This window comes from Varanus komodoensis, unplaced genomic scaffold (assembly GCF_004798865.1).
Source record: "Varanus komodoensis strain SLA01 unplaced genomic scaffold, ASM479886v1 scaffold14_1, whole genome shotgun sequence".
NCBI classification, from domain to species: domain Eukaryota; kingdom Metazoa; phylum Chordata; class Lepidosauria; order Squamata; family Varanidae; genus Varanus; species Varanus komodoensis.
The window spans coordinates 19,020,198-19,045,594 of record NW_025335438.1 but is presented as its reverse complement, the minus strand read 5'-3'; the positions used below and the strand labels follow the sequence as shown (position 1 = coordinate 19,045,594).

At 41.4% G+C, this 25,397-nt stretch overlaps 1 protein-coding gene across 1 annotated transcript in view; it reads left to right on the top strand.

Annotated features, from left to right (window-relative positions):
- SNTG1 (syntrophin gamma 1) overlaps positions 1 to 22,294 on the top strand; it is a 247,526-nt gene extending 225,232 nt beyond the window's left edge. Inside the window, exons 18-19 of the mRNA XM_044424428.1 lie at positions 7,651 to 7,761; positions 22,100 to 22,294. Coding sequence (XP_044280363.1) covers positions 7,651 to 7,761; positions 22,100 to 22,294 — 306 coding nt within the window. The remainder of the gene's footprint in view (positions 1 to 7,650; positions 7,762 to 22,099) is intronic.
- The last annotated feature ends 3,103 nt before the right edge of the window (positions 22,295 to 25,397 follow it).

Below are 25,397 nucleotides of genomic sequence, written 5' to 3'. Positions count from 1 at the left end.
TTGGCTTTGGTCAGCAGCCACGACGGTCAAGTAAACAGGTCGTGGGATGTACTTGTCCAAACACCTTGTCCATATCATCAGGCCGCAATAACTGAAATTCATCCAATAATATCTGACCGAACATTGGCACCTCCCCTAGAGGATCTGAATCACTTGTGGAGTCCAGCTCGTGACGAATCTGAGCGATTTTCTCCTTAAAGTGCTGGGCAAAGTCGTCACAGTGGGCCATCGAGGGTGGTACAGGATCTTTCTTAGGGCCAGGATGTACCGGTCCATGTACCACTTGAAAGAGCTCCACTGGACGGCACTGTGAGGAGACAATGGAATTGGAGAAGAATTTCTTCTTCACTGCCCTCACTGCCACAGCATAGACTTGATAATGAGCTCGTAAGCGTGCTTGGTCATATTCATCTCGTGATTTCCTCCACCTACACTCTAGACGTCTCCCAACTCACTTCATCACCTGTAGTTCAGGTGTATACCATGGGGACGAAAGGGCTCTGCTGGGCGGGAGAGGATGCTTAGGAGTGATCGTGTCAATAGCTCTGGCCATTTCCCCATTCCACAGTTCAACCAGAGCATCAACAGGAGCGCCAGCTTTATCAGCCGGAAAGTCCCCCATAGCCTTCAGGAATCCATCTGGTTCCATCTGGCTCCGAGGGCAGACCAACACAATAGGGTCCGCACCCTTACAGAGGGAAAGGCCGGCATCGAGCTCAAACCTCAAGAGGAAGTGATCTGACCATGACAAGGGAGTCAGACACAAATTGCTCACCCTCAGATCCCCTTCTTCCTGCCCCATCAAGAAAACCAGGTCCAGCGTGTGTCCACATTCACGGGTCAGGCCTATGACATGTTGGGACAGCCCCATGGCCATCATGGAGGCCATGAAGTTGTGAGCCGCCCTGGTCGGAACAGTCTCGGCATGGAAATTGAAGTCCCCCAGGACCAACTTCCTGGGAGTCTTCAACACCAGGTCCGAGATGATCTCCGCCAGCTCAGGCAGGGAGTCTGATGGGCAGAAGGGTGCATGGTACACCAGCAGAACCCCCAATCTGTCTTGGTCGCCCAATGCCAGATAAAGGCACTCTAGACCTGGTCTCGAGAGAATAGGAAGCCCCGCAAGGGAAATTGAAGCTTGATAGATTAAAGCAACCCCCCTCCCCTCCCCTCTGGGCGTGGCTGGTGCTGGACCAGATACCTGGGTGGGCACAGTTGAGAGAGGGACACATCCCCTCTCTCTCTAGACTATTTCTAGAGAAGTCTGATCTAGGTCTTGGTGCACATACCATAGTTACATTCCATTTGGACTGCTGTAGTGCATTGTATGTGGAGCTTCTTTTAAAGAATGTCCCATAACTTCAGCTGGTCTGCTATGGGAGACTATTGACTATGGCCATACAGGGAGCGCATGACTTCCTTGTTCAACAGCTTCACTGGTTACTGGGTTGATTCATAGCACAAGTGGATGTGTCAGTTATGACCTATGAAACTTCTGACCATGCATGTCACAGACCACATTCTACCATATAAGCCTGCCTGCTTGATTAAGATTTTTCAGAGAGTTCCTTGTCTCAGTACCATCATTCCTTGGTCAGCCTCAGTTCTTTGTCAATTCTGCATATATTACATACAATGGGGAAAGACCAGATAGATAAACTTAAACACTAGATGTTGGGGTACCTAGTGTAACTGATTGGTAGTCGTAGAGACTGGGGCAGCTTATTACTGAATAGTGGTTCTAAAGCAAATGAATCCATTCTTGTGAGTGTCTGTAAGGCATCTTGCTGACCTCTTCCGGAAGGAGGATGCTAGACTAGATGGCTAGTTGTGATCCAGCTAGGATAGCCTCCTTTTTCTGAATTTCATCACCTCTAGAAGACAAATTGTTTTAACAGCCTCCATATTTTCTAAAACCAAGCCACTATTAATTAGTATTGTAACTAAACTTGAAGTTTCCAATAAAAATTATATAATTTGTGCCAAACAAGGCACAGGACATTAAAACTTAGTCTTCCCTATAACTAATGTTCTCTGGGCAGATTTAAAAAACATAGCACATGTTAAGGCTATTGTTCTTCTTGACTGGAACAAATGGCACAAAGTGATGGGTATTACATTGCATACTTTCAAGTATGGTAATTCTAGACACTGATAAGCAGAAAAGCTTTGTTGGAAAAGTGAATGAAAAGAAGGGGTTATTAAGCCTTCATAGTACAGAATTCCATTTGGAAAAGTGAATTTGCATGACACAGGCACAAGAATAAGAATGTGATGCTTTTTGATTTTTTCTGGTAAGTAGATGTCTTTAATGAAAACAATGCAGAGAAAGGAACAAAGGATGGTTCTAACAAGCACTACAATGTCCCCTTCCTCTGCTCCTCTGACATAGCCACAAGGAAAGAAGAAGCTTTCAAATTCCTCTTTTGATTAACTCTTATGTCTAATCCCAGACAAACTTTAGTTAGTTATATCTCTAATTTATTGAAGCATCCAAGTTCAAACTATGGCTTATGACATTTCCACGTTCCCCTATATGAACCTAGCTGGTGCAAACCTCTTCTACGTGTTTTGGATTACAGTTCCCAGCACTGGTCATGCTGTCTGTGGCTGACAGGAGTAGAAGTCCAAACATCACTAGGGCACCAAGCTTGAAGAACACTGCTCTCCAGTATAGCTAAGATAAGCCACAGTTTACGTTTCAGGCATAATGATAAATGGTGGTTAGTTTAAAAAACGCGTTCACCACTCCTGTGCTGGAGGAGAGAGACTTACTCATGTAACGATAAACCATAATTTATGTCTAAGCAGGCCACTGAACATTAACAAATTAGATAGAAAGCTCAAGTTTCCTATCATTGAATAAATTATGGTTCATCCAGTAGTGCTATAAAGTGTCAGATTGGAAGTATCTTCTGATTGGTGTGCAGTGCTAGCTGCTAAATATTTTGAGCCATTATTTACATTTTTCTGAGTGGCAGTTCTTGGTCTTATTTACACATCAAATGAAAGATGGTATGAATACTGGACTGGTAAATGGAACATTCTCTATAAAAGACTCTAGAAAGGCGGAGGATGAAGAAGGAATATCAATCTACAAGACTGTTCTCCTAACCATGGAAGCAAGATGGCCAACATTTGTGGCAGTTTGTGCTTTGTTTTCTTCTACACCCTTATCTCATATTTATGCATTCTTTTACAGCTATGATTGCTCACTATTCAACAAAGTTGCCAGGGATAGTTACATAAACAATATATATTAGAATATTTAAAATGTAAAAGAGAATAAAAGCAAGAACAATAGTGGATATAGATACAGCCAAAAAATCCCCTTCGTGTAAATAAAAGTTAGAAGTTATTTGAAGATGTAGGAAAATTAGATGGGCTTGGTCTAAAATGGTCTTCAGTTGGCACTAGAAAGTCACTGAGGTAGTTATCAAGTATGCTTCTCTGAGGAAAGCATTCCATAATTATTTCATACCATAGAAAAGACCTTTTTTCCAGCAGTTGCTTCACCCAGCATTGCCATTCAGAGAATTATCTTGGATCTTTATGTTTAGGCAGGCATTTGTGCAGACAAGGGATTCCTCCGTTCTCTGGAGTCAAACATATGCCCCTGCCCCAACTCTATCTCCATCTCTTTTCTTCCTGTGGGACTTCATTACACAGCCCAACTCTGCTTGGAATGATGTTGGGTAAAATCTGCCACTGGTTGGACTGGCTGCCAGAGTGCTGAGGAAAACTGGATAGGCCTAGCTGCCCCTGGGGGCTGGAAAGGGCTGTGCAAACCTCCTGGCTACATTTTCTGCTGGACTACATGCCTTATCGCCATGGAGTAAATACTGCCATATAAGGTGGTAGATCCCTGTGTGCATTGGTACATTCAGCACATACAAAGAAGCTGATAATGCTAGGTTTCAATCTGTTCTACTGCATCACTGAGGCCAGATAAACCAAGCTGCATCTTGTCACTGCTCTCCTTCAAGTCAATAATTCTCACAACAAGATCATGCATTCCTTTTATTCATAAGTTGTACTGTATAGGTATACTCCTAACCCTTTCTTTGCTCCTGCATCCACATTTACAGCTCCTTTACCCACTCATAGTGATTCAATCACCAGAACCACCTTCATCGTCCAGTAGAATGAGCATTGGAAAAGTCACTTCTGCAAAGTTGCTTCTGGATGGTTACTTAGCCACACACCCTTATTCTGTTTGGAATTATTTTTCAGGAACTTTATGTTAGCCAAGGGTAGGCAATATGTTCGTTTCATTGAGCCATTGGTTACATATCCTTCTAGACCATTTAGTTGAATTGTTTGGAATAACAAAACCAAGATAGAGTACTGAGCTCTGCCATTTGGTTTAAAGCCACAGAGTAGTATCATTGCAGCATCATTGACCATGGGAGAGATAAGGCTCCACATTAAAAGACTACTGGGACTTAGATATAAACAGACCACAGGGAGGTGCGAAAGGCAGGACAAATTCAATATATACTTTTTTTTCTTGACGTCTTTGTTGAACTGTTTGCTGAACTATTAATTTAGTTACTATTAATAAATATAACCCATTGCAGTTGAAAGGCAACTTGTAATAAAAATCTGTATAAATCTGGCCGTGAGTATAACTCACACCATGGATGATGGCATCATCATCATCATCATCATCATCTTTAAATCCCACCTGTTTCCAGTGATTGGGAATCAAGGTGGCTTACATTCCTCCCTAGTGTGATCCAAGTGGCTTCTGGAACATTCCTAATTCCAAGGATTCATGCCAAATGCTTTTGATTCTTTCCACATTTCCTCACCTTATATATGCTGGCCATAGAAATGTTTTTGTAGGCAGTTGAAAAGCAAAATAAAGTGTTTAACCTAAGACATGCTCTGAAATGGAATAGTGTAATTGCCACTGGCTGAAAATAGGATGGAGCCCTCCTTGGGGGTGCTTGTTTCTTCAGATTACCTGCAGAGGATGGGTATCACTATCTTGCTTAGCTTATAGAGGTCCCTTAGGCAAGTGTCCACAATTAGACAGAATCCTAGACCAGATGGGCCATCTCAGCATGACAGTTGTATACACTTCTACTTCAGTAAGATCTCTCACCCTTTGTACTTCCTTTTTCATGTTGGGGTTAATAGTGTCCCAGATGCTATTGCTATTTCTTTGCTAATTGCTAATAGCACAATGCTATTTCTATTTCTTTCTTTTCTGTACTCATGTGTAGACAAACATTCTTGCTTGCTACATTTATATCCCATACCTTAAGCAGAATTGTGTTCTGAGGGTGGGTCCCATTGAAATATTGGGGAGATGGGGTAGAATACAATTATGTCAAAATGATAATAAGAACAGCAACTTTAATGTAGTAAATAAAATGGAAGAATTTTAGAATTCTGCAGAAGAATAGAACACATGATCTCAAAACTTTAAAAGCTATATAAAACCAAGAAAATAAAATGCCTTTTCCTGGTGCTGAAAAATAATTCTTTATTTTTAAGAGCTAAACTAATAATATCTCCTGCCAACTTTGCAACTTTAGGTTGTGGCCTCCAGATCCCTATATATTGTGTTCAGTCTACAAAGCTCCAGGATAGAGGGACTTAAATCAAATTATAACATTTTCTAATATTTAATATTAGTTAAAACAATTAATTCTAAGGAATTCTAAGAACACATGCTCACATCCAGGATGAAATGCTGAACAATGGCAATATGATGTTCCAAATAGTCTCTTGGTGGTTACAGTCCACAGAACTGCCACTTTCCTAAAAGGACAAGTGCTGTCAGCACACAGATACACCCCTTTTGTGTGGCTCAGTTGTGGTGCAGAGTTTTGTCACCCCATTGCTCCAATTCTGGTCTTAGCCATTCCATTCAATTCAACCAAACAGACTGGGAGACTGAATAGAAGCACTACAAGGAGCCTATCATTAGTAACACAAAGATCCAGAAAATTAATTCTAATGCCAAGGAATACATGATGAGAGAAATGTACTGTTATCAGAATGTGTTTTGATTGATACCAGGTTAGTAATAGACTAATGCAAGCCTTGTATACTGCTCATGCATGGACAGTAAAGCACTTCCATGGTGATAGTCCTTATCCTGATCCTTTGAGAACCCCATTCATGTACAGTTGTCCTCGTGTAGGCTACAGACATACATTCAGCTGAATATGTATAGCTCAGAACAACCACCCCGCACCCCCTTACAGGTTTGCTGTAAGCAGATGTCTTAGATGTCTTCATCAAGCTGGTGCGGCAGTCCTTGTTCACAATTGGGGAAACGTAACCACATTTCTTCTACACATTCTGATACTTGATTTTGGTGACAGGATATATAGATGCAATTTCAAGTTTGTTATAATGCATCATTCTTTGTGGATTTTTTTGTTTAAAAGCAAGGAAGTGGCAATGTCTCTGGCTAAATATTTGGAACTACAGATGGCTGCTTTGTTTTAACAAGAGCTTCTTGAAACACAGGCCACTCTTCTTCAGTTGCAGCAGACTCTGAGTAATCAGGTAAACTAGAAAACGAGTCATGGTACAGGCAAATGGTCAGGCACCAATGCTTTTCCCAGGTAAGGGAGCAGACAAGCAGGAGTAGTCACAATATAAGTAGAGATCACAAACACAGTTGAGCAGTCATCTATATATACAATCCAGAAGCAAGATCAAGTAGGAGTCCAAGAATCAACAGAAAAAACATCCATCATTAAGGAAATGTCTGCGGACCAAGGTAACATGGTACCAGAACTGGGGGGAAAAATAGCATTGCTTCCAACAGTGGCTAGGCATACACTAAGCCATTTTTTAACATCAGAGGCATATAATTCCCAACAAAGTCTTATCCACAGTCCATTAGAGCTCCCTTTAAGAACTGTTCTCATAAGGAATAACTTTTTTTTGGGAGTCCTTTTCAGCAAGCAAGCATTCTTTCACACAGGAGCTCTGCTGGTCTGATACTTAAGATGATGGTAGTCCCAGGAATACTAGATGATAGAAGACCCAGCCTCTTTTTCTGAAACAGAGTCCTTTCTTCCAGACAGGGCTGAACCTACAGTAATTTTTCCCAAGGGCCCAGAGTCTTCTTAGTCTTCAGCCATAGATGGCTCAGTGGTCACTTCTTGGGGAGTCTTCGAACAGAGGCATGATAAAAGCTCCCATTCAAAAACATGGGCCTCAAAACAAGGATCTAATTCTTGCATGCACAATGGATTTTCTGATAATCAGTAATGACAACTGTCCCATGAAATCTGATTAGCTGTGCAAAAAAAGTATATATAAATGTATGTATAAATGTGTATCATGCAAAAAAATAAAAAATAATAAAATAGGAGCTGACTTATTTACCACATTTTGACATAGTGTAAATTAGGTTTTTCTCCTTCTCTTTTCTATGTGTGTTTTTTCTTCCTTTCATTATTTGTTGTTAACCAGACTTGGGTGCAGCTAAAAGGATTTCAAATAACTTTTCACAAATGCAGTTTGACTGCTTTGAACTAGGCACTGTCAAACTATAATACAGTTTTATGATCAAAGAAACTTCAGACCAGAGATCATTGGCTAAAGAGTTCACAGGAAGGAATTCCTCTGCTCTTATTTTGTGTCTTGATGTATCTGTGTATGTTTTGTCTCTTTTAGGCTGTACTATGGAGGTACAAGTTTTCCCAGCTTAAGGGGTCTTCGGATGATGGCAAGAGCAAAATCAAATTTTTGTTCCAAAATCCAGATACTAAGCAGATTGAAGCAAAGGTAAAAACAAGCACTCATATTTTGCCTTGTCAGCAGGCCATTAGAGCAAATCCAAAACAAAACAATCTAAGGATGCAGAAAGTGTACAAAATATGGGACATTTTACTGATGCTTACATAACAAGACAAACACTCAGCTCTGCTGCTATTTTGTCTGAGAACTACGAAAAGCAGAGCTGCATGAAAAGGTACTTTGGACAAGCTCAAACATGTTTATATAAAACAGAGAGAGTTAGAGGAAGCATTGGAGGCCATCTATTCAGAACTGGAACATCCCCAACAGAAGGATGTCCAGCCTCTTCAAGACCTTTCCTGAGCAACTCCTCCTCCCAAGCCAGGTAATTCTGGGGTCTCAAACCATTCTGGAGAAACTGGCACATTTGGGGAAATTTGAGAAACTGCTGTTGGCACAATCACAAAATGCCTCCCATGAATAATGTGGCTAGTGTCACCACAGCAACTGTGGGTGCCTGGCTAGTCAAAAGTGGGGGGAGGCTAGTTCTAGGGGAAAAAAGAGAAGATGTCCAGGGACAGAGAAGGGAGAAAAATGGCAAAGCTTGAGGCTGGGATCGAAAAGCTAAGTGGGCAAAGGGGCAAGATCTATGCAGATGGAGGAAGACTGGACAGGGCAGGAAGCACCTCTTTCCTTCTCTCCTGTCCAGCTGAATAGCTGATTAGTAGCAAGTTCAGGAATAGAAAGAACATGGGGTCCTAACTTTTTAAAGGTTGTATTTTATTAAGATAAATTTTGAAGGGGTAGGGAATGAAGAACTTTGTAGGTACTATTGGAGGCCTCTGTGAGCACCATGTTGGGCACCGCTGAGGTAATTAGCTATAGTGTCTAACTGCTCATACAGTTAAGTTCCTCCTAAGATGCAGCTCAAATATAATATCTACGAATTTGGGCAGATTTGATCTAGTCGTCCCCTCTGGGGCAATAGAGAACAAGTGTTTGCACTTTTCTATTTTCAGCAGCCCACTCAATATTTGAAATACTATCATTTCTCCCCCAGTTTTCTTTTCCAGGCTCAACACACCTAGTTCTTTCAACCTTTCCTCATAGGACTTTTTTTTCTTTTGCACTTTTTTTATTAAGATTTTAAACTAAAAACAAAAAATAATCATCAAATACATCGGACATACTGGTCAGCCCCCTACAACATATCTTTTAAACATTCTATAATCATATTCAAATTGATTTATAAAAATTTAAAGACATCCTTAAATTTAAGCCAAGTCCCATTTCTCCAGCCACTCGTAAAAAAGGTCCCAAGTTTGATAGAAGTCAGTATCTTCTTTCTCCTTCAATAATAGAGTCAATCTGTCCATTTCTGCACAGTCCAGAATCTTTTTTAAAATCAGTTCCTCAGTGGGTAGTTCCTCACTCTTCCAGTATTGAGCAAGCGCAATCCTTGCTGCTGTGATTAAATGTAGTATCAAATACTTTTCTTGTTTGCTACTATTTTCCGGTACAATACATAACAAGAAAATTTCAGGTTTAAAAGCTAAGGGTTTTTGTAGCATTTCCTCAAGCCGTTTATGTATTTTAATCCAATACTTTTTCACATAGTCACAAGTCCACCACATATGGTAAAAAGTACCCACATCATGTTTACATTTCCAACATCTGTTTGACATATTTGGCAACATTTTAGCTAACTGATTTGGCGACAAATACCATCTATAAAACATTTTATATAAATTTTCTTTATACGAAGTTGCTAAAGTTACCTTAATATTTCTCTCCCATAACTTTTGCCACTTTTCTAATTCAATATTATATCCAAAATTTTGTGCCCATGTTATCATAGTTTCCTTAACCTGTTCCCCTTTCATTTTCCTGTCAAGTAGGAACTCATAAATTCTTTTAATCATTTTCTCATCTGTTTTTAACATCACTTGATCAAAGGATGTTAGGTCTTTATAAAACCCCCATATATTACAATCTTTAGCATATCTTGATTGCATCTGCACCTTATGCCACCACGAGATATTGAGTCCCTGTTCTTGTATTTCTTGATCTAGTTTCAGGCCTCCATCCTTATCCAAAATATCATCATATCTTATGATCCCTTCAAAATTCAATACATTTGGATACACAAAAGCTTCCATAGGTGAAAGCCATCTTGGTAACTTATTATACAATTTTGACTTTAACTTTTCCCACACTGACATTAATGATCTTCTAATAAAGTGACTTAAAAAAGTCCCATGAGGCTTAACCTTCTCGTACCACATATAAGCCTGCCAGCCCACTTGCAAATCATGTCCTTCAAGGTACAAAATTTTCTTATTTCTCAAGGTTATCTATTCTTTTAGCCAAGTTAAAATAGACTCTTGATAGTACAACATCCAATCCGGTAAACCAAAACCCCCATTCTTTTTGGTTTCCTGAAGCATTTTCAGTTTAATCCTTGCTTTCTTTTTTCTCCAAATCTCAAAATTTGAAAATTTAAATCCTCAAAAAATTTTTTATCAATTTTTACGGGGATCATTTGGAACAAAAACAAAAGTTTTGGCAGTATGTTCATTTTAACCAGTGCAATTCTTCCCATCAAAGACAATTGTAAATTGGCCCATTTTTCCAGATCACCTTTAATATTTTTCAATAATTTATCGTAATTGTCTTCTTTCAAAGTTGTGCATTTAGCTGTAAGATAGATTCCCAAAGGACTTCTTTTCTATACTCCTGCCCACCTTCATTCCCTTCTGTGAAGCTGTTCTGAATCTTTCCAATATGTATACACTCTTCTATTCAGCACCCAGAACTGTTACAGTAGCAATATCTGGATAAAAACAGAAAGGGGAGTGGACAAAGAGACATAAGTGAACAATCACTTATCCTGCAGGTCAGTTCTTTTGAACAATGTGAGCTTTTCCTACCAAAGGTGAAACATGCATCAACAAGGATTTCTGTATATCTAGTGTGTACGTCCTGTTAATGGAAGCATATTTTCCAAGAGTCAGCCAGCAGGGATTTGGAAATGTTGTTTGAACCATATTCTAACATTAGCTTGGGGACTATGTTTCCCTTGTTAATATGTATGCAATGGATGATTAAAGGTGCAAGCCTATGTTTGCTAATATCATCTGGAAGACATAGGACTTTCTGGAGTCCAAGTTACACATCCCTTGGTGCTCAGGTTTCAAAGGCTGTCCCCTTGCAGACAGTATGGAAAGAACTGTTCATGCCCCCCAGGTCACAACTGGTATTCAGAAGAGGGAAGAAAGGTTATGTCCAGGGCAAGGAGGAGCTGGGGCTTCAAAGCTGCTTCAGTTCCAATCACCATGATGGCCTCCTTACCTTCCTGCCACCAGCTGCAGATCTACACAGTGGAAAATAACTCTTTAGATACAATAACAGTGGAGATTATCAGTAATGTCTTTTGCATCATGCATTGGATAATCATAAGCCATTAAGTGTGATCATCTTCCATAATGGTGATGAGATTGCACCCTAAGAATATAAAATACTATTCCCCAGCTCATGTGAATTTGAACATGCTTGTTATCAACTGTCTTTCTGCCTAATTTTCCAAGTATCATAGTTATTCAGCTGTTGTTTCTACATTCTTCAGCAGCCTATTGCATTGGTTGTATGCTGGCAAACACAGCTACATAGTAGTGTTACAATTGATATTTTAAAAAGAAAACCAAGAAAAGCCACTTGCTGCCTGAAGATGTAAAATAACATCTATTCATCAAAGTCAAGTTCATTTGTTTTCCAAGACAATCACCACTGGAGTGTATATTTCTGAACAGTGTTAAAAGACCTTTGATGGCATAGTGACTTGTTATAAAATTGCCTGCGCTTTGTACAATATGTGTCCTGCTTGACATACCAAAAAGAAATGTGGCACACTGGGAAGGGTACAACACTGTCTGATACAGAATTAGTTCCAGTTCTAACTTATGTCATTTTTAGCTCTTTAAAAGAATGTTTGTATGCATGTATTTATTGAATTTATATCCCAGCTAATTACAAAGAACTCAAAGTGCCCAAAAGTTGGTTGTTGTTTTTTTATGTTTGGATTGACTGCTTAAGTGGTAGGGAGAACTGTACTGGATCAGATCAAGCATTCAAAGGAAGCCCCCTGCCTCCCACAGTGGCCAACTTACTGTTATCAAGAATTCCACAAGGTCTTGAAAGCAGTAGCCCTCAGCTGCTGTTGTTTTTCAGCAACTGGCACTCATAGGTTCCTTATAGTTATCATCAGCCATTGCCAATAATAGACCCATCCTTCAGGAATGTGTTTAAAGTCTCATATAAGCTGTGTGAACTGGTGGCCAGTTCCAGACCTTGTGGCAGCCAATTTCACAGAGTATGCATAGTATCAAGAAGTATCTTCTTTTGTCTTTTTTGAATCTGCTATGAGTTTTACAGTCAACTGGATTACTAACATGAGAGATCAAGAAATCTTTATTCTCTCACCATACTATATATAATTTTATAAATAGTATATAATTTTATACTATATATAATTTTATAAATCCCTCCTGTGTCCCCTTTGGCCCTCTTTTTCAAAACTAATTATCCAACACTTTAACCTTTCCTACTGTACAAAATACTGTAACTTCTCTGATAATTTGGTTGCCCTTTTCTGCACCTTTAATTTATTTTACTCACTTGTTGCATTTTAAATAAAATTAATAATCAATGCACTCTCAGAAGATTAGAGCAGGGCCTTATGATCCCTGATTTGATTCCTGTTTGGAGATGAGGTATCTAAAACTCTACAGAATATTTGAAAATGCTTTGTGATCTTAATTTCTCTACATCATGCTTATAGAAGTAATTGTCTATAAAATTCGTCAAATGTTTAATATTTTCAGGCTAGGGTCACAGTGCAATTGTTTAATTACAATACTCACCATCTCACAAGCCACTAAGTGAGAAAGTTAATATTCTGTAGTTGCTAGAAGTTCCGAGGAACAAGAAAACCAAGTATATAGATGTGCCTTCCCTATGTTTCCCTTGTTAAAATGTATATAATGGGTGATTAAAGGTGCAAGCCTGTGGTTGCTAATATCATAGGACTTTCTGGAGTCCAAGTTACACATCCCTTGGTGCTCAGATTTTAAAGTCTGTCCCCTTGCAGACAGTATGGAAAGAACTGTTCATGCCCCCCAGGTCACAACTGGTATTCAGAAGAGGGAAGAAAGGTTACGTCCAGGGCAAGGAGGAGCTGGGGCTTCAAAGCTGCTTCAGTTCCAATCACCATGATGGCCTCCTTTCCTTCCTGCCACCAGCTGCAAATCTACACAGTGGAAAATAACTCTTTAGATATGAGGTATAATAACAGGGGAATTAACAGTATTGCCCTTTGCACCTTGCACTGGATACTCATAAGCCATTAACTACGAACACTGGATTATTTTGATTCATGGTAAACCATTGTGTGTGTGTGTGTGTGTTGTTGTTGTTGTTGTTGTTGTTGCTGTTGTTATTATTATAACATTTCTATGCCGCCCCTTGCCGAAGCCTCGGGGCAGCTTACAACACAATAAAATACATTGAAATACAATAGAACATAATAAATTACCATTAAATACAAAAATACAAAAAATACACTGAGATACAAACATAATAATATAAAATTAAAATTAACAATATAAAATAAGTAAATAAAGAATATAGGAGGGGAAAAGAGAAGGAAGAAGAAGTTGCCCTGGCCAGATCATATATTTTAACAATTAAAATGATGTTTAAATAAAAAGGTCTTTACCTGGCACCGAAAAACCAGTAATGATGGTGCCAGGCGGACCTCTTTGGGGAGTGAATTCCATAGGTTGGGCGCCACCACAGAGAAAGCCCTCCTCTGAGTACTTACTCTCCTAATTTCTTTCATGGAGGGTTCCCGGAGAAGGGACTCTCCCGCAGATCTCAAGGGGCGGTCGGGCATATACGGACGTAAGCGCTCGTTCAGGTAGCCAGGACCCAAGCCGTTTAGGGCTTTATAGGTCATAATCAACACCTTGAATTGGGCCCGGGCTTCAATGGGCAGCCAGTGAAGCTGACGGAGGACTGGAGTCATGTGAGCATAACGCCCCATCCCCGTCAGCAACCTGGCAGCTCTATTTTGCACCAATTGAAGTGTTCGGACTGTCTTCAGGGGAAGCCCCACGTAAAGCGCATTACAGAAGTCTAGGCAGGAAGTCACCAGCGCGTGTGTCACCGTCGCCAGGCAGTCGTACTCCAGGTAGGGGCGCAGCTGATTAATCAGCCGAAGCTGAAGGAAAGCGCTCCTCACCACCGCTGTCACCTGAGCTTCCAAAGAAAACTCCGGGTCGAGGAGTACTCCTAAGCTGCAGACCTTATCCCTAAGAGGGAGTGTTGCACCATTCAGGACCAGGTCAAATCCACCCTCTCCGAAGCCTGATCCGCCAACCAACATGACGTCCGTCTTGTCTGGACTGAGTTTCAGTTTATTGGCCCTCATCCATTCCATTACCTCGGCCAAGCACTGGTTCAGCACAGCCTGCCTCACCTGGATTAGTGGAAAACGAGAGGTAGAGCTGGGTATCATCAGCATATTGATGATTCCGCAGCCCACACCTTCTGATGACCTCTCCCAGCGGTTTCATATAGATGTTAAATAGCAGAGGGGATAGAATGGAGCCCTGTGGTACTCCATGGCATAGCTGCCATGGCGCAGAGACATAGTCCCCCAGCACTACCTTCTGGAATCGACTGTTGAGATAGGAGCGGAACCACTGCAAAGCAGTGCCTCCGACCCCCAATCCCGCTAGCCTATCCAGAAGGATACCATGGTCGATGGTATTGAAAGCCGCCGAGAGGTCCAGAAGAACCAACAGGGATGCACTCCCACTGTCCTTCTCCCTGCACAGGTCATCGTACAGGGCGACCAAGGCAGATTCAGTACCGTACCCAGGTCTGAAGCCGGACTGAAAAGGATCCAGATAATCAGTTTCATCCAAGAGTGCTTGGAGTTGTCCCGCCACCACTCGCTCCAACACCTTGCCCAGAAACGGGATGTTGGCCACAGGTCTATAGTTAGTGGCCATCTCTGGATCCAGTGACGCTGTCTTCAGGACCGGTCGTATTACCACCTCCTTTAGAGGGGCAGGCACTCGACCCTCCCTCAGAGAAGCGTTAACCACTTCCAAGATCCAGGTCCCAATCCCGTGCTTGGAGTTATTTATTAACCAAGACGGGCAAGGGTCCAATAGGCAAGTGGTGGGACATACTCGTCCAAGCACCTTGTCCACATCATCGGGCCGCAATAATTGAAATTCCTCCAATAATTTTGGACCAGAGGGTAGCATTGGCGTCTCCCCAGAGACCTCTGATTCATTAGTGGAGTCCAGCTCGTGACGAATCTGAGCGATTTTCTCCCTGAAATGCCTGGCAAAGTCATCACAACGGGCCTTTGAGGGTGGCATCGGATCTTCCTTAGGACCCGGGCGAACCAGGCCTTGTACCACTCAAAAAAGCTCCGCCGGACGGCATTGTGAGGAGGCAATGGAAGCGGAAAAAAACTTCTTTTTCGCTGCCTTCACTGCCACAGCATAGGCCCAATAGTGGGCTCTCAAGTGTGTTCGGTCAGATTCATCCCGTGATTTCCTCCACCTACGCTCCAGTTGTCTCCCAACCCGCTTCATCGCCCGCAATTCAGGTGTATACCAAGGGGAAGAGTGGACTCTGCCCGGTGGGAGAGGACGCTTAGGAGCGATCGTGTCCACAGCCCTGGTCATCTCTCCGTTCCACAGTTCGACCAGAGCCTTGACAGGAGCACCAGTCTTGTCAGCCGGAAACTCCCCCAGGGCCTTCAGGAATCCATCCGGATCCATCCGGCTCCGGGGGCGGGCCAATACAATCGGGTCCGCACTCTTATAGAGGGAGAGGCCGCTCTCGAGCACAAACCTCACCAGAAGGTGATCTGACCATGACAGGGGAGTCAAACATAAATTCCTCACCCTCAGGTCATCCTCTTCCTGCCCCGTCGAGAAAACCAGAGTCCAGAGTGTGTCCACGTTCATGGGTCGGGCCAATGACGTGTTGAGACAGGCCCATGGCCGTCATAGAGGCCATGAAGTCCTGAGCCGCCCCGGTCAGTCCAGACTCGGCATGGAGATTGAAGTCCCCCAGGACCAACATCCTGGGGGTCCTCAACACCAAGTCCGAGACGGTCTCTGTCAGCTCAGATAGGGAGACTGCTGGGCAGAAGGGTGCACGGTACACCAATAGAATCCCCAGTCTGTCTCATTTGCCCAACACCAAGTAGAGGCACTCCAGCCCTGATCTCAAAGGGACCGGAAGACCCGTGAGAGAGATGGAGGCTCGGTAAACCAACGCGACTCCCCCTCCCCTCCCTTCTGGGCGTGAACAGTGTTGAACCAGATACCCGGGTGGGCACAATTGGGAGAGGGCAACATCCCCTCCCTCTCCCGCCCAGGTCTCCGTTATACAAGCCAGGTCGGCCCCCTCATCCACAATCAAGTCATGGATGAGGGAAGATTTATTATTGACCGACCTGGCATTGAGCAGCAGCACCATCAGGCCCAAGGGGTGGTTGACAAGGCTACCTGGCGCCCTCTGGTTGGGGGCAGAACCAGAAGGAGGGATAGGTGTCAGCCATCTGTCCATCCTTCTTCTACGTGGACATGTTAAGCCCCTATTGCTGTAACGACCATTGCCCGTGACCACGCCAATGGCAGTGCCCGTGTGTTCCCCAGGATATATAAACGTCGACATGGCCAGGGATGGGTCAAAAGCACTGATTAAAGCAGGGTAAAATTATAAAGCAGTTCGAAAGAGGAGAAAAAGAAAGATAAAAAGAAGAAGAAAAAAAATCCTTCCCCTTCCCTAAGATTCAGCGGTAGGCAAGCCTATTTCAACAAAAGTCCTTGGCCAGCCCAGCCCCCCTCTCGTCCCCCAAACGGCTCCCAAATGGTGGCGACCCCTTTGGCCACCACCCTTCGGCCGCGACCGCTGCTTTGTGGCCGCAGGGTGCCTCCGAGTCCCGCCCCGTCGCGCACCGCGCGCGCCCAATCACCTGGGGCGGCGGGCCACGCGCTCCGGCGCCGCGTGCACCTGCGCTGGCCGCTGGAGCTGGCTTCCATCGACGTCGTGGCAGCACGCGTCTGCTTGCACGTGGCGGCGGCTCTTTCCTCCAGCGCGATGTAGCGGCGTGCTGCTGGAGGTGGGCGGAAGTCTTCCTTGCAGTGCGGGATCGGCGTTTCCTGCCCGAGGGGCCGTTCCCTCCTGGCCGCGGCCGCTGCTTTGTGGCCGCAGGGCGCCTCCAAGTCCCGGCCCGTCGCGCACCGCGCGCGCCCGATCACCTGGGGCGGCGGGCCACGCGCTCCGATGCCATGTGCGCCTGCGCTGGCCGCTGGAGCCGGCTTCCGTCGACGTCGTGGCAGCACGCGTCTGCTTGCATCTGCTTGCACGCGGCGGCGGCTCTTTCCTCCAGCGCGATGTTTAGATGTTGACTAAATAGATGACACAGGAGTCTCAATTTTTGCCTCACTTCCCTTTTGGCCATTGTCCACAGCCAGTTCATGTGACTGGAGTGGAAAATAATTTAGATGCATCCACAGTTGCATACATAGGAGCATGAGCAGATGCCTAACAATTATTTCGGGAAGTTCCTAGTTTGTTCTGGTTCCTTGTCACTACCCGGATGCAAAACGGAGGGAGAGACTAAACTACTACTTCTACTACTATTAACTGTTATCCATTCAGAAGGACTCCAGGGCAGTAAAAAAATGTCCTTTATAGTTAAAAACATCATAATGAATAAGACTGGCATGTTAAGTATTTAAAAGATCCTTGCATGATTGAACAGATATAGTATTTCAATATTTTGTCGTATGCATCTGCTGATTTGAATCTGAGGAGGATAAAACCACCAGTAGGCATATTTAGTTTGAAGAACTCCCCTTTCCCCAGGGTTTATGAATAGTTTGCTTCTAATGCAGGGTAATATAAGCCATGATAGCTCTTGGAAAGGGCCCCTGTGATTGTAATTCACTGTCTGCTATAGAGAAATAATTTGTGGTGGTTAGGGATGATTCAGGAGTTCATTAGGCATGCATTTCAACTTGGTGCTTTGGCAGAGCTTTACATATGCTGTGAATACAGAACTACCCAGATGAAATGATGTAGCACATTTGTTTCATTTTATTTCATATCACATACCAATTCTTTTTCTCAACCAGCTGGTAGCAGTAGGCTACACTGAGACAAAATTTGGATGCACTGAGAAAGGGCAAATGAGACCTTTCTTCCCTCAGGTCCCTAATCTTTTCTCAACAAAGCTCAGCTGAAAGGAAAAAGATGATGGAAGTCAACTCTTTCAAAACACTTTTTTAAAAAGCTTGAAATGCCCTGAATGGAAGTGCAGTGGTGGTGAGAAATGCTAGTAAATTTATGTGTGGTTTAACATGCCATATTACAGGGTAATGTGCAATAGTTTAGGCTCTTTCCTTGTACTGTGTTAACTGGGTATGTACAGATTTTGTTAAATCTTCTTGTGGATTGTGGATTCATTCCACTTATACATTGTAGGGATCACAGAATCACAGAATAGTAGAGATGGAAGGGGCCAACAAGGTCCTTAGGTCCAGTCCCCCTGTTCAGTGCTGGACTCCAAATTAAAACATCCCTATCTGCTGGCTGTCTGGCTGCATCTTGAATCCCTCCAGTGTGGGAGAGCCCACAACCTTCCTAGGTAATTGGTTCCATTGTTCTATTTCTGTAATAGTCAGGAAGTGTGTCATTTTACTTGTACACATATAAAGTGTAAATTTGCACAAAATTTTAAAAAATCTGCAAGTCTATGCAACTTAGAAATCTGCAGATCCAACTGAACTCAAATACATCTGTTGCAGATCTCTGCACTTTCTCTATTAAGCTAAATCTGTAGATTTCACTTTTTTACACTACTATGATAATTTGCAAACCCTCATTATTTGCCTCAGAAGTGTTGCCAGCTCACAGATATCTCTAAAGGTAGATGTGAAAATCCTTCCTTTCAAAGTTAATCAGGGGAAAAAAGAGAACGTGCAGCTTATGCAACCTTTCTTGGTGTTCTTCATTACATGTGCAGTGACATATTTTGAATCATGGATAAATTACATGTGATATCTTGTGTTACTCCTACACAAAATATGTGTAATTTATTTCCTATAAGAGTGATTGGGTGTACGTCTTAGGTGCATAAAACACCTGCACCCCAACCAGAGCACTTTACATTTTTATCAGACTTAATAAACAAGCAAATATATATTCAGCTGCATTATACAGGTATGTATGGTTGACATATGGCCACTGACAGAATATTTTATCTGCTCATAGTTGTAACATGAACCTGAGTATGTCAGAAGCTGTTTAGTAATCTTTCTCTTTTATAAGATGCAGACTGACAGAAAAAAAATATAGACCCTGACAGATGAGAAACCCATGCTTTTAAATCCATCTTGTGTGCACTTTGCCTATCAATCACATTTTACTCACAAAAGACATAAAGCTTCAGTTAACATTTTGACAATATAAAGGTACTCTAAAATATTTTTGCTCAACCTGGTGCCTTCCAGATGGTTTGGACTACAACTCCCAGTATTCCTAAGAGCTAGACATGCTGGCAGGGGCTAATGGGAGTCCAAAACATATGAAGCCCACTAAATGAGGGTAGGCTACTCTAAATTAAGTATGTGTCATTCAGGAAAGGAATCACACTGTTTGCAGGCACCATTTCTGATCCTCTAAACAAGGGGTGTCAAAGCTTTAAAAGCCACATATGGTCTACCTAGGGTCTCAATCCAACCTGTGAGTTTCCCCCAGAAGACTGGGGGCCCTTCCCATGGCATCATTCAGCCCCTTTCCTCTGGCCACTAATCAGTTATTGGTTTCTCATCTTTCTTCACTCTCCCATCTTGAAAGTTGAAATGCTTCTCTTAAGCCTTAGTTTCCCATGATTAAGCTAAAATCTACTTTAGCCCAGATTCCTTTGTCCTTGGTTCCACCCACCATTGGAATGTGACCCCCAATAACTTCTCCAGAATTGAATTCATTTCTTGAAATGAAAACTGTTTGACAGCTTTGTTCAAAACCAAGCTGTAAACATTTCTTGCCTGTAAGAAATTTGTTACAGCTTTGCATGCTGCATGCCCCCTGCTTTCCTCCTGTATGTTCTGATTTACTTAGTTGAAAAACATAACTTGAAGTTGATTTCAAATTATGCTTTGAAGGTAAAGACACATTTATTTACTTTTTATTTGCTACTGCTTTGTCTGTTGGTGGTAAGGAGCAGCCAGAAACAATTTTGTCATGATGACCCCACACTTAATGATTGAGTATGAATTGATGGTAAATTCTTTTTGAACCATGAGACATCATATTGTCTGAACCTAGTCAAGATAGCTAATGTGTTGAAGAACCTATAGTTCGTAAGTGAACAACAACAATGGGTTCTCATAATTCTCTCTCTCTCTCTCTCTCTCTCTCTCTCTCTCTCTCTCTCTCTCTATCTATCTCTCTATCATGGTACTAAGTCATGGCTTCAGGCAACATAACATACAGTTCAGCAATAACCCACAGTTTTACCACACCCTACAATCAACCTGGATTTAATGAGTTATCATTATCTTGTGTGTAGCATCCCAGTCATTTTCTGAACCTGATCATTATCCGGTGCTATCTTAGTGTAAAAGGAACCATATCCTCATGATATTGGGTATGAACTGCTCTTGCTTAATAGTCAAAATGAAAATTAGCATATCAAAAGCATACATTTGTGAAAGTAAAGAAACATGACATGTTTACCCAGAATGTCACATCCATTAGTCTTCTATTTCTATTTAAAAACACAAATAAGAATTACATTTTAATTCTTTTACAATGGAGCTTTAGCATGCAATTCTATACAAGTTCAGACAGAAAAAAGGCAGAAGTTCAGACAGAAAATGTCTAAACTTGCATGGGATTGTGCCTTTATTATGAGCTATTGAGTGCTTTACCACCACCACCACCCAAAAAAGACAAGAGCACAATTCCATGCAAGTTAAGTTGACATATCTTCTTGGAGCATGGTGATAATTGAAATTTCATTCAGAAAATGTATCAGCAAGCATTTAACACTTTATAGAAGGAGTGACAACATAGATGGTGCCAGCTGTAAGAGTTGAAGAGTGAGGAGGGAAATCTCATTCCTTTTCACAAAGGCTTTTTCACTCTGGGTTTCCCATTTCATTTATTTATATGCTACTAGACAATGTTTGGAACAGTCAAGTGGGCATGTCACTCTTGTAATTCAGACTATTGAATAAGATGCTTTACAGGGGGTTATTCTAAAGCTTTTAATAGTTTTCTTCTTTTCACATGAGTCTACAAAATAATGACTAAGTCACTATGCATAAAAACTAATAAAACTAAATGCAACTACAATCTGAAAACAGTTGAATGGAAAAAACAAGAACCAAACCAGTGAAGGCTGGTGCTACAGGAGCTATCCATGGTGCTGAATTCCATCTTCATTTACTACCAAGGAGAGTGGATTACAGCATCATTATTTTCAACCTGTTTCAGACTTTTTCCATAATGAAGGCTGCTTGTGTTGTAAGAATGGCCATTTTATGGTTGTATCTTTGACCTTGTCCAAAGCAATGCAATAGGTGAGTCTTTGGTAAAATATGCCCCATAACAACTAGATCATTTTTTATGCAAGGCCACACTCCCTTCCCTCCCTTTCTTATCAATGTTTAAAGAAACAAAAATGCATTGTTTCTATAGACAAATGGTATGTCTACAGAAGCCCTGTGAAGTATCGTGCAGGCAATAGCTTTGATTTTGGTCATTCTACTTTATCTTGGAAAGTACCTGAAAAAGCCCAACTAGGTCCAGTTTGGCTCAGGCTTCAAACAAATCTGATGCACATAGTATATGTCTTATGATTCAAGTCCTGCACCTCAAACACAGCTATTCACTTTCTGTCCAGTCCTATCACAAATACAGAAACAGTTATGTTGACTGTCTTTCTAGTTTTTACTTGCTTCCTTCCTTCCTACTTCCTCAACAAGTTTTCTCTTCCATAGAATTGCTTGATCCCATTTCTAGTATTCATTGCTACGTATTCCTGGTGATTGAAGAAAACTATAGTGCATGCAACTCAGTGATCTCAGTATATGTTATTCAAAGTAAATACCTCACCACAGGCCAAGAAATGAGGAAAAAATCGAATTGCAAGCAGTGTAACCATCTGTCCATGGTTCTGTTAAGACTCAGATGGTTTGTCTCTACAGCGTTGTGCTAAATGTGTTGTGTTATGATAAATGATGGGCTTGCCTCTCCCATTTGATCTTTTTGCTTTCCTTTTCAGGAACTGGAATTTTCCAATCTCTTTGCAGTCCTGCACTGTATCCACTCATTCTTCGCTGCCAAAGTGGCATGCTTGGACCCTCTCTATGTCGGCAGTCAAGCCACAGCTGCTGCTGCTTCCTCCTCTTCCTCCTCCTCTTCTGTTCCTGCTGCTGCTCCATCTTCTAGCAGTAGCAAATTAAAGTATACAACTTGATATCTCCCATTTCTGCACTTGCCACTTTCTGGGAGTATATAAGATTGTGTATAAATATTCATCAGCCTAGATCCTTGGATAATAGCAAGCCTGAAATGCATTCAAGAGACAAGTGGCAGTTTTCAGCAGAGTGTAGTCACATGGGATCATACATGAGAATGCAACTTTACAAAGCAGCAGGACCCAATCTAAGCAGAAAAGCCTAAAGCCAGTGCACTTGATTTTAGAACAATCTAACAATGTTTTAGAATGACACTGGAAGCAAAAGTCTGACACACAATGCTGCACTTATGTATTTAATATGATTCTCAGGCCTCTATAATAACAGGCAGAGAACTGTCATGTTCTTGTTTCCAGATGTTTTTATATGACAAGTTATGGAGCTCTGGATCTGAAGTCATGTCTTCTTGTTAGACTATACATGAAATAACAACAAGCAAGAGACACACAACAGGCAGCAGCAAGGAAGAAGATGATATTATATCTTCGTAGAAAAGAAAGCACCTTATGTACTGTTGCAAACCCATATCTGCACCACTTTGGCATAGAATCATGCTCATTCTTACTTTTGCTTCCATCCCATTATTGTAATGATAAAATATAGCCATATTAGACCAACAGGTTTTGTTTTGTTTTCTAAATTAAAAATAAGCATAATGAAGCCATCTACTGTTGAAGCCTATAATACTTAAGCTAGGTAGACCTTGTTCTCTCAAGAAGCAGATGAAATGGAAATCCTGTACCACTCCAGACTGCAGATGGAGGCTTATAAGATTCAACACTCCTTCATTCGAAACAACAACTAGAAAACTAGTTATCAGGGTGAATGGTTGCAACATAACCTTCATTCTCACATGCTTGTTCTCTTTGTGTCTTTTTTATTATTTAAAAGAAGGAGCATTTTATCGCAGTGCACCATCAACTGCAGTTGGAAGGAGTAGAGTCTAGTCCAGCCTTACCTAATCTGGTGTCCTCCAGATGTTTTGGACTTCAGTTTTCATAAGTATCAGCCAGCATGGGCAATGATTAGGAATCCTGGAACTTCTAGTGCAAAGTATCTAGAAAAAGAGTTGGGATGACCCCATGTTATCTGTTTTGTGTGAGATCTGGGTCATGATTCTGTAGTAGTTCCATTGAGCTAATAGAACTACACAGAAGTAGTGGCTTGAGAATCATGGCCTTAAGCCCACAAAACATTTTCTTTCAAGATAAAGATTCTGTTTTCTTAGTGAAAAGTTGATATAATTCAGAATGATTTTAATTATAAGTTAATTGCAAAGCAATGTCAAACCTGTTTAATTCTGTCTTTTTATTATTCAGTTTTATGGAGAAATCTACCAGACTTTGTTCTCAAATCCCAGCTATGATATTTTGTTACAGACACAATAAAGGTTGCACAAGGCTTCATTTTCAAATCTCTTTTCCATATTACCCACTTGAAACCAAGAAACAGGACTTATTTACTGCTTTGTGTTTTAATTAACAGCTGTTAAAATGACTTTAGTAAAAGTAGGAGACTTTTTCCAATAAAACATGGAAAATTGGGGTGTGTGGAAAAGATAAAATTCACTCTGGTATTATGTGATATAAGGCTAGTCCATTAGGAAAGACCATATGTCTTTTGGACTCTTTTATGTGCTGTGCTCTCCTGTGTTCATTTTGAAGTATTCCACATCTTCAGTTTTTCTTCATGGGTCAGAACCTTGTTTAAGCTGGAACGACTGCACTGGCATGAAATGGATTTCCCCACCTCTTCCTTCCCACAGCAAAGATTGGAATATCCTGCTGTGGGACATACAGGGATCCCATGAAATCAGGCAGAGGGGAACTTCCTTGCTGTCATGGACTGTCATGTCTTGCAAAAGACATGTCCTTAAAAAGTAGGATTTCCCAACATGCAGAGAACTGTCCTCTGTAAGTCATAAGTGGAGAAATCTTTTCAGACAGTACAGTGAACACACATCCATGGGGAGGGCTTGCCACTGTGATGTCACACTTTCCATGTGCACTGATAGTATACACATAAAATGTCGGAAAGGGGTGATATGCATTATGTTTCTCTTTGAGAACTGCATTTTAAGATGAATGTAGAGATGAAACTCAGTTCCAAAGAGCTATTATGAAATACATTTTTCTCAGGCAAGTTTAGTTTTTCACTGGGCATAATCTGTTGCACAATGAACCAGATTCAAACCAATGCAGTTAATTGTGCCCAGGTGTGCAAATTGGTCCCAATTGTCTTAAATACAGAAGTGTAATATCTATCTGTGTTACAGTCACTCTGTAAGTATGTCTTCTTTTAAAAAATGCTGTATCCCCTCCTTCCCTCCCTCACACACAAAATAATTCTCCCCCACCTTTCCATTATTCACTGCAAGAAGATTCACTGGAGTGCTAGGTATGAAAGAAGTGGTAAAATTTTGAAGTCCCAATGTCAATGTGCAAACCCTTGAACACATACGATCTCTGTGTTAATGCACATACATGGACAGAAGGACAGAATAACTGCCGCTGTAAACTGCTTAGGGATGACTTTTGATATGGTAAGCAGTATATAAATTGATTGAATTAAATAAAATAGTATTAGTTCAAATACATAAAATGGAATGAACTAATGCTAGCTTAAATAGAAGCCTGCAACCAAATTTGTTCATCTAATGTGTAGATACACCACATGTACATTATATTGCAGGATGAGTTTTGCTGTGGTTTAAATAAGTGCAGTATTTTTCTACATATATATATATATATATATAGAGAGAGAGAGAGAGAGAGAGAGAGAGAGAGAGAGAGAGAGAGAAGAGGGAGGGAATTATTGTTGAAATTAGTTTGAGTGAATTAAATACTAAAGCTCCAATTCTTAACACATAATACTGAATTAATTAAGCATTAACTCTTTTTAATGTTGGATGGTCCAAATATCCAGAATTATTTTTCCTTACCTGTGAACATACTTATATTTGGAACTTGATAATATTTATGAAGAAATATTTATAAATAAGGCTAGGATGTGCTAGTCCAATGCAATTTTTAACTTAAAAAGAAAAAAAGTTACCACCAGATCACAAAGAAAAATATGGCAGAGTTTAAAAAGTGCTTTTCC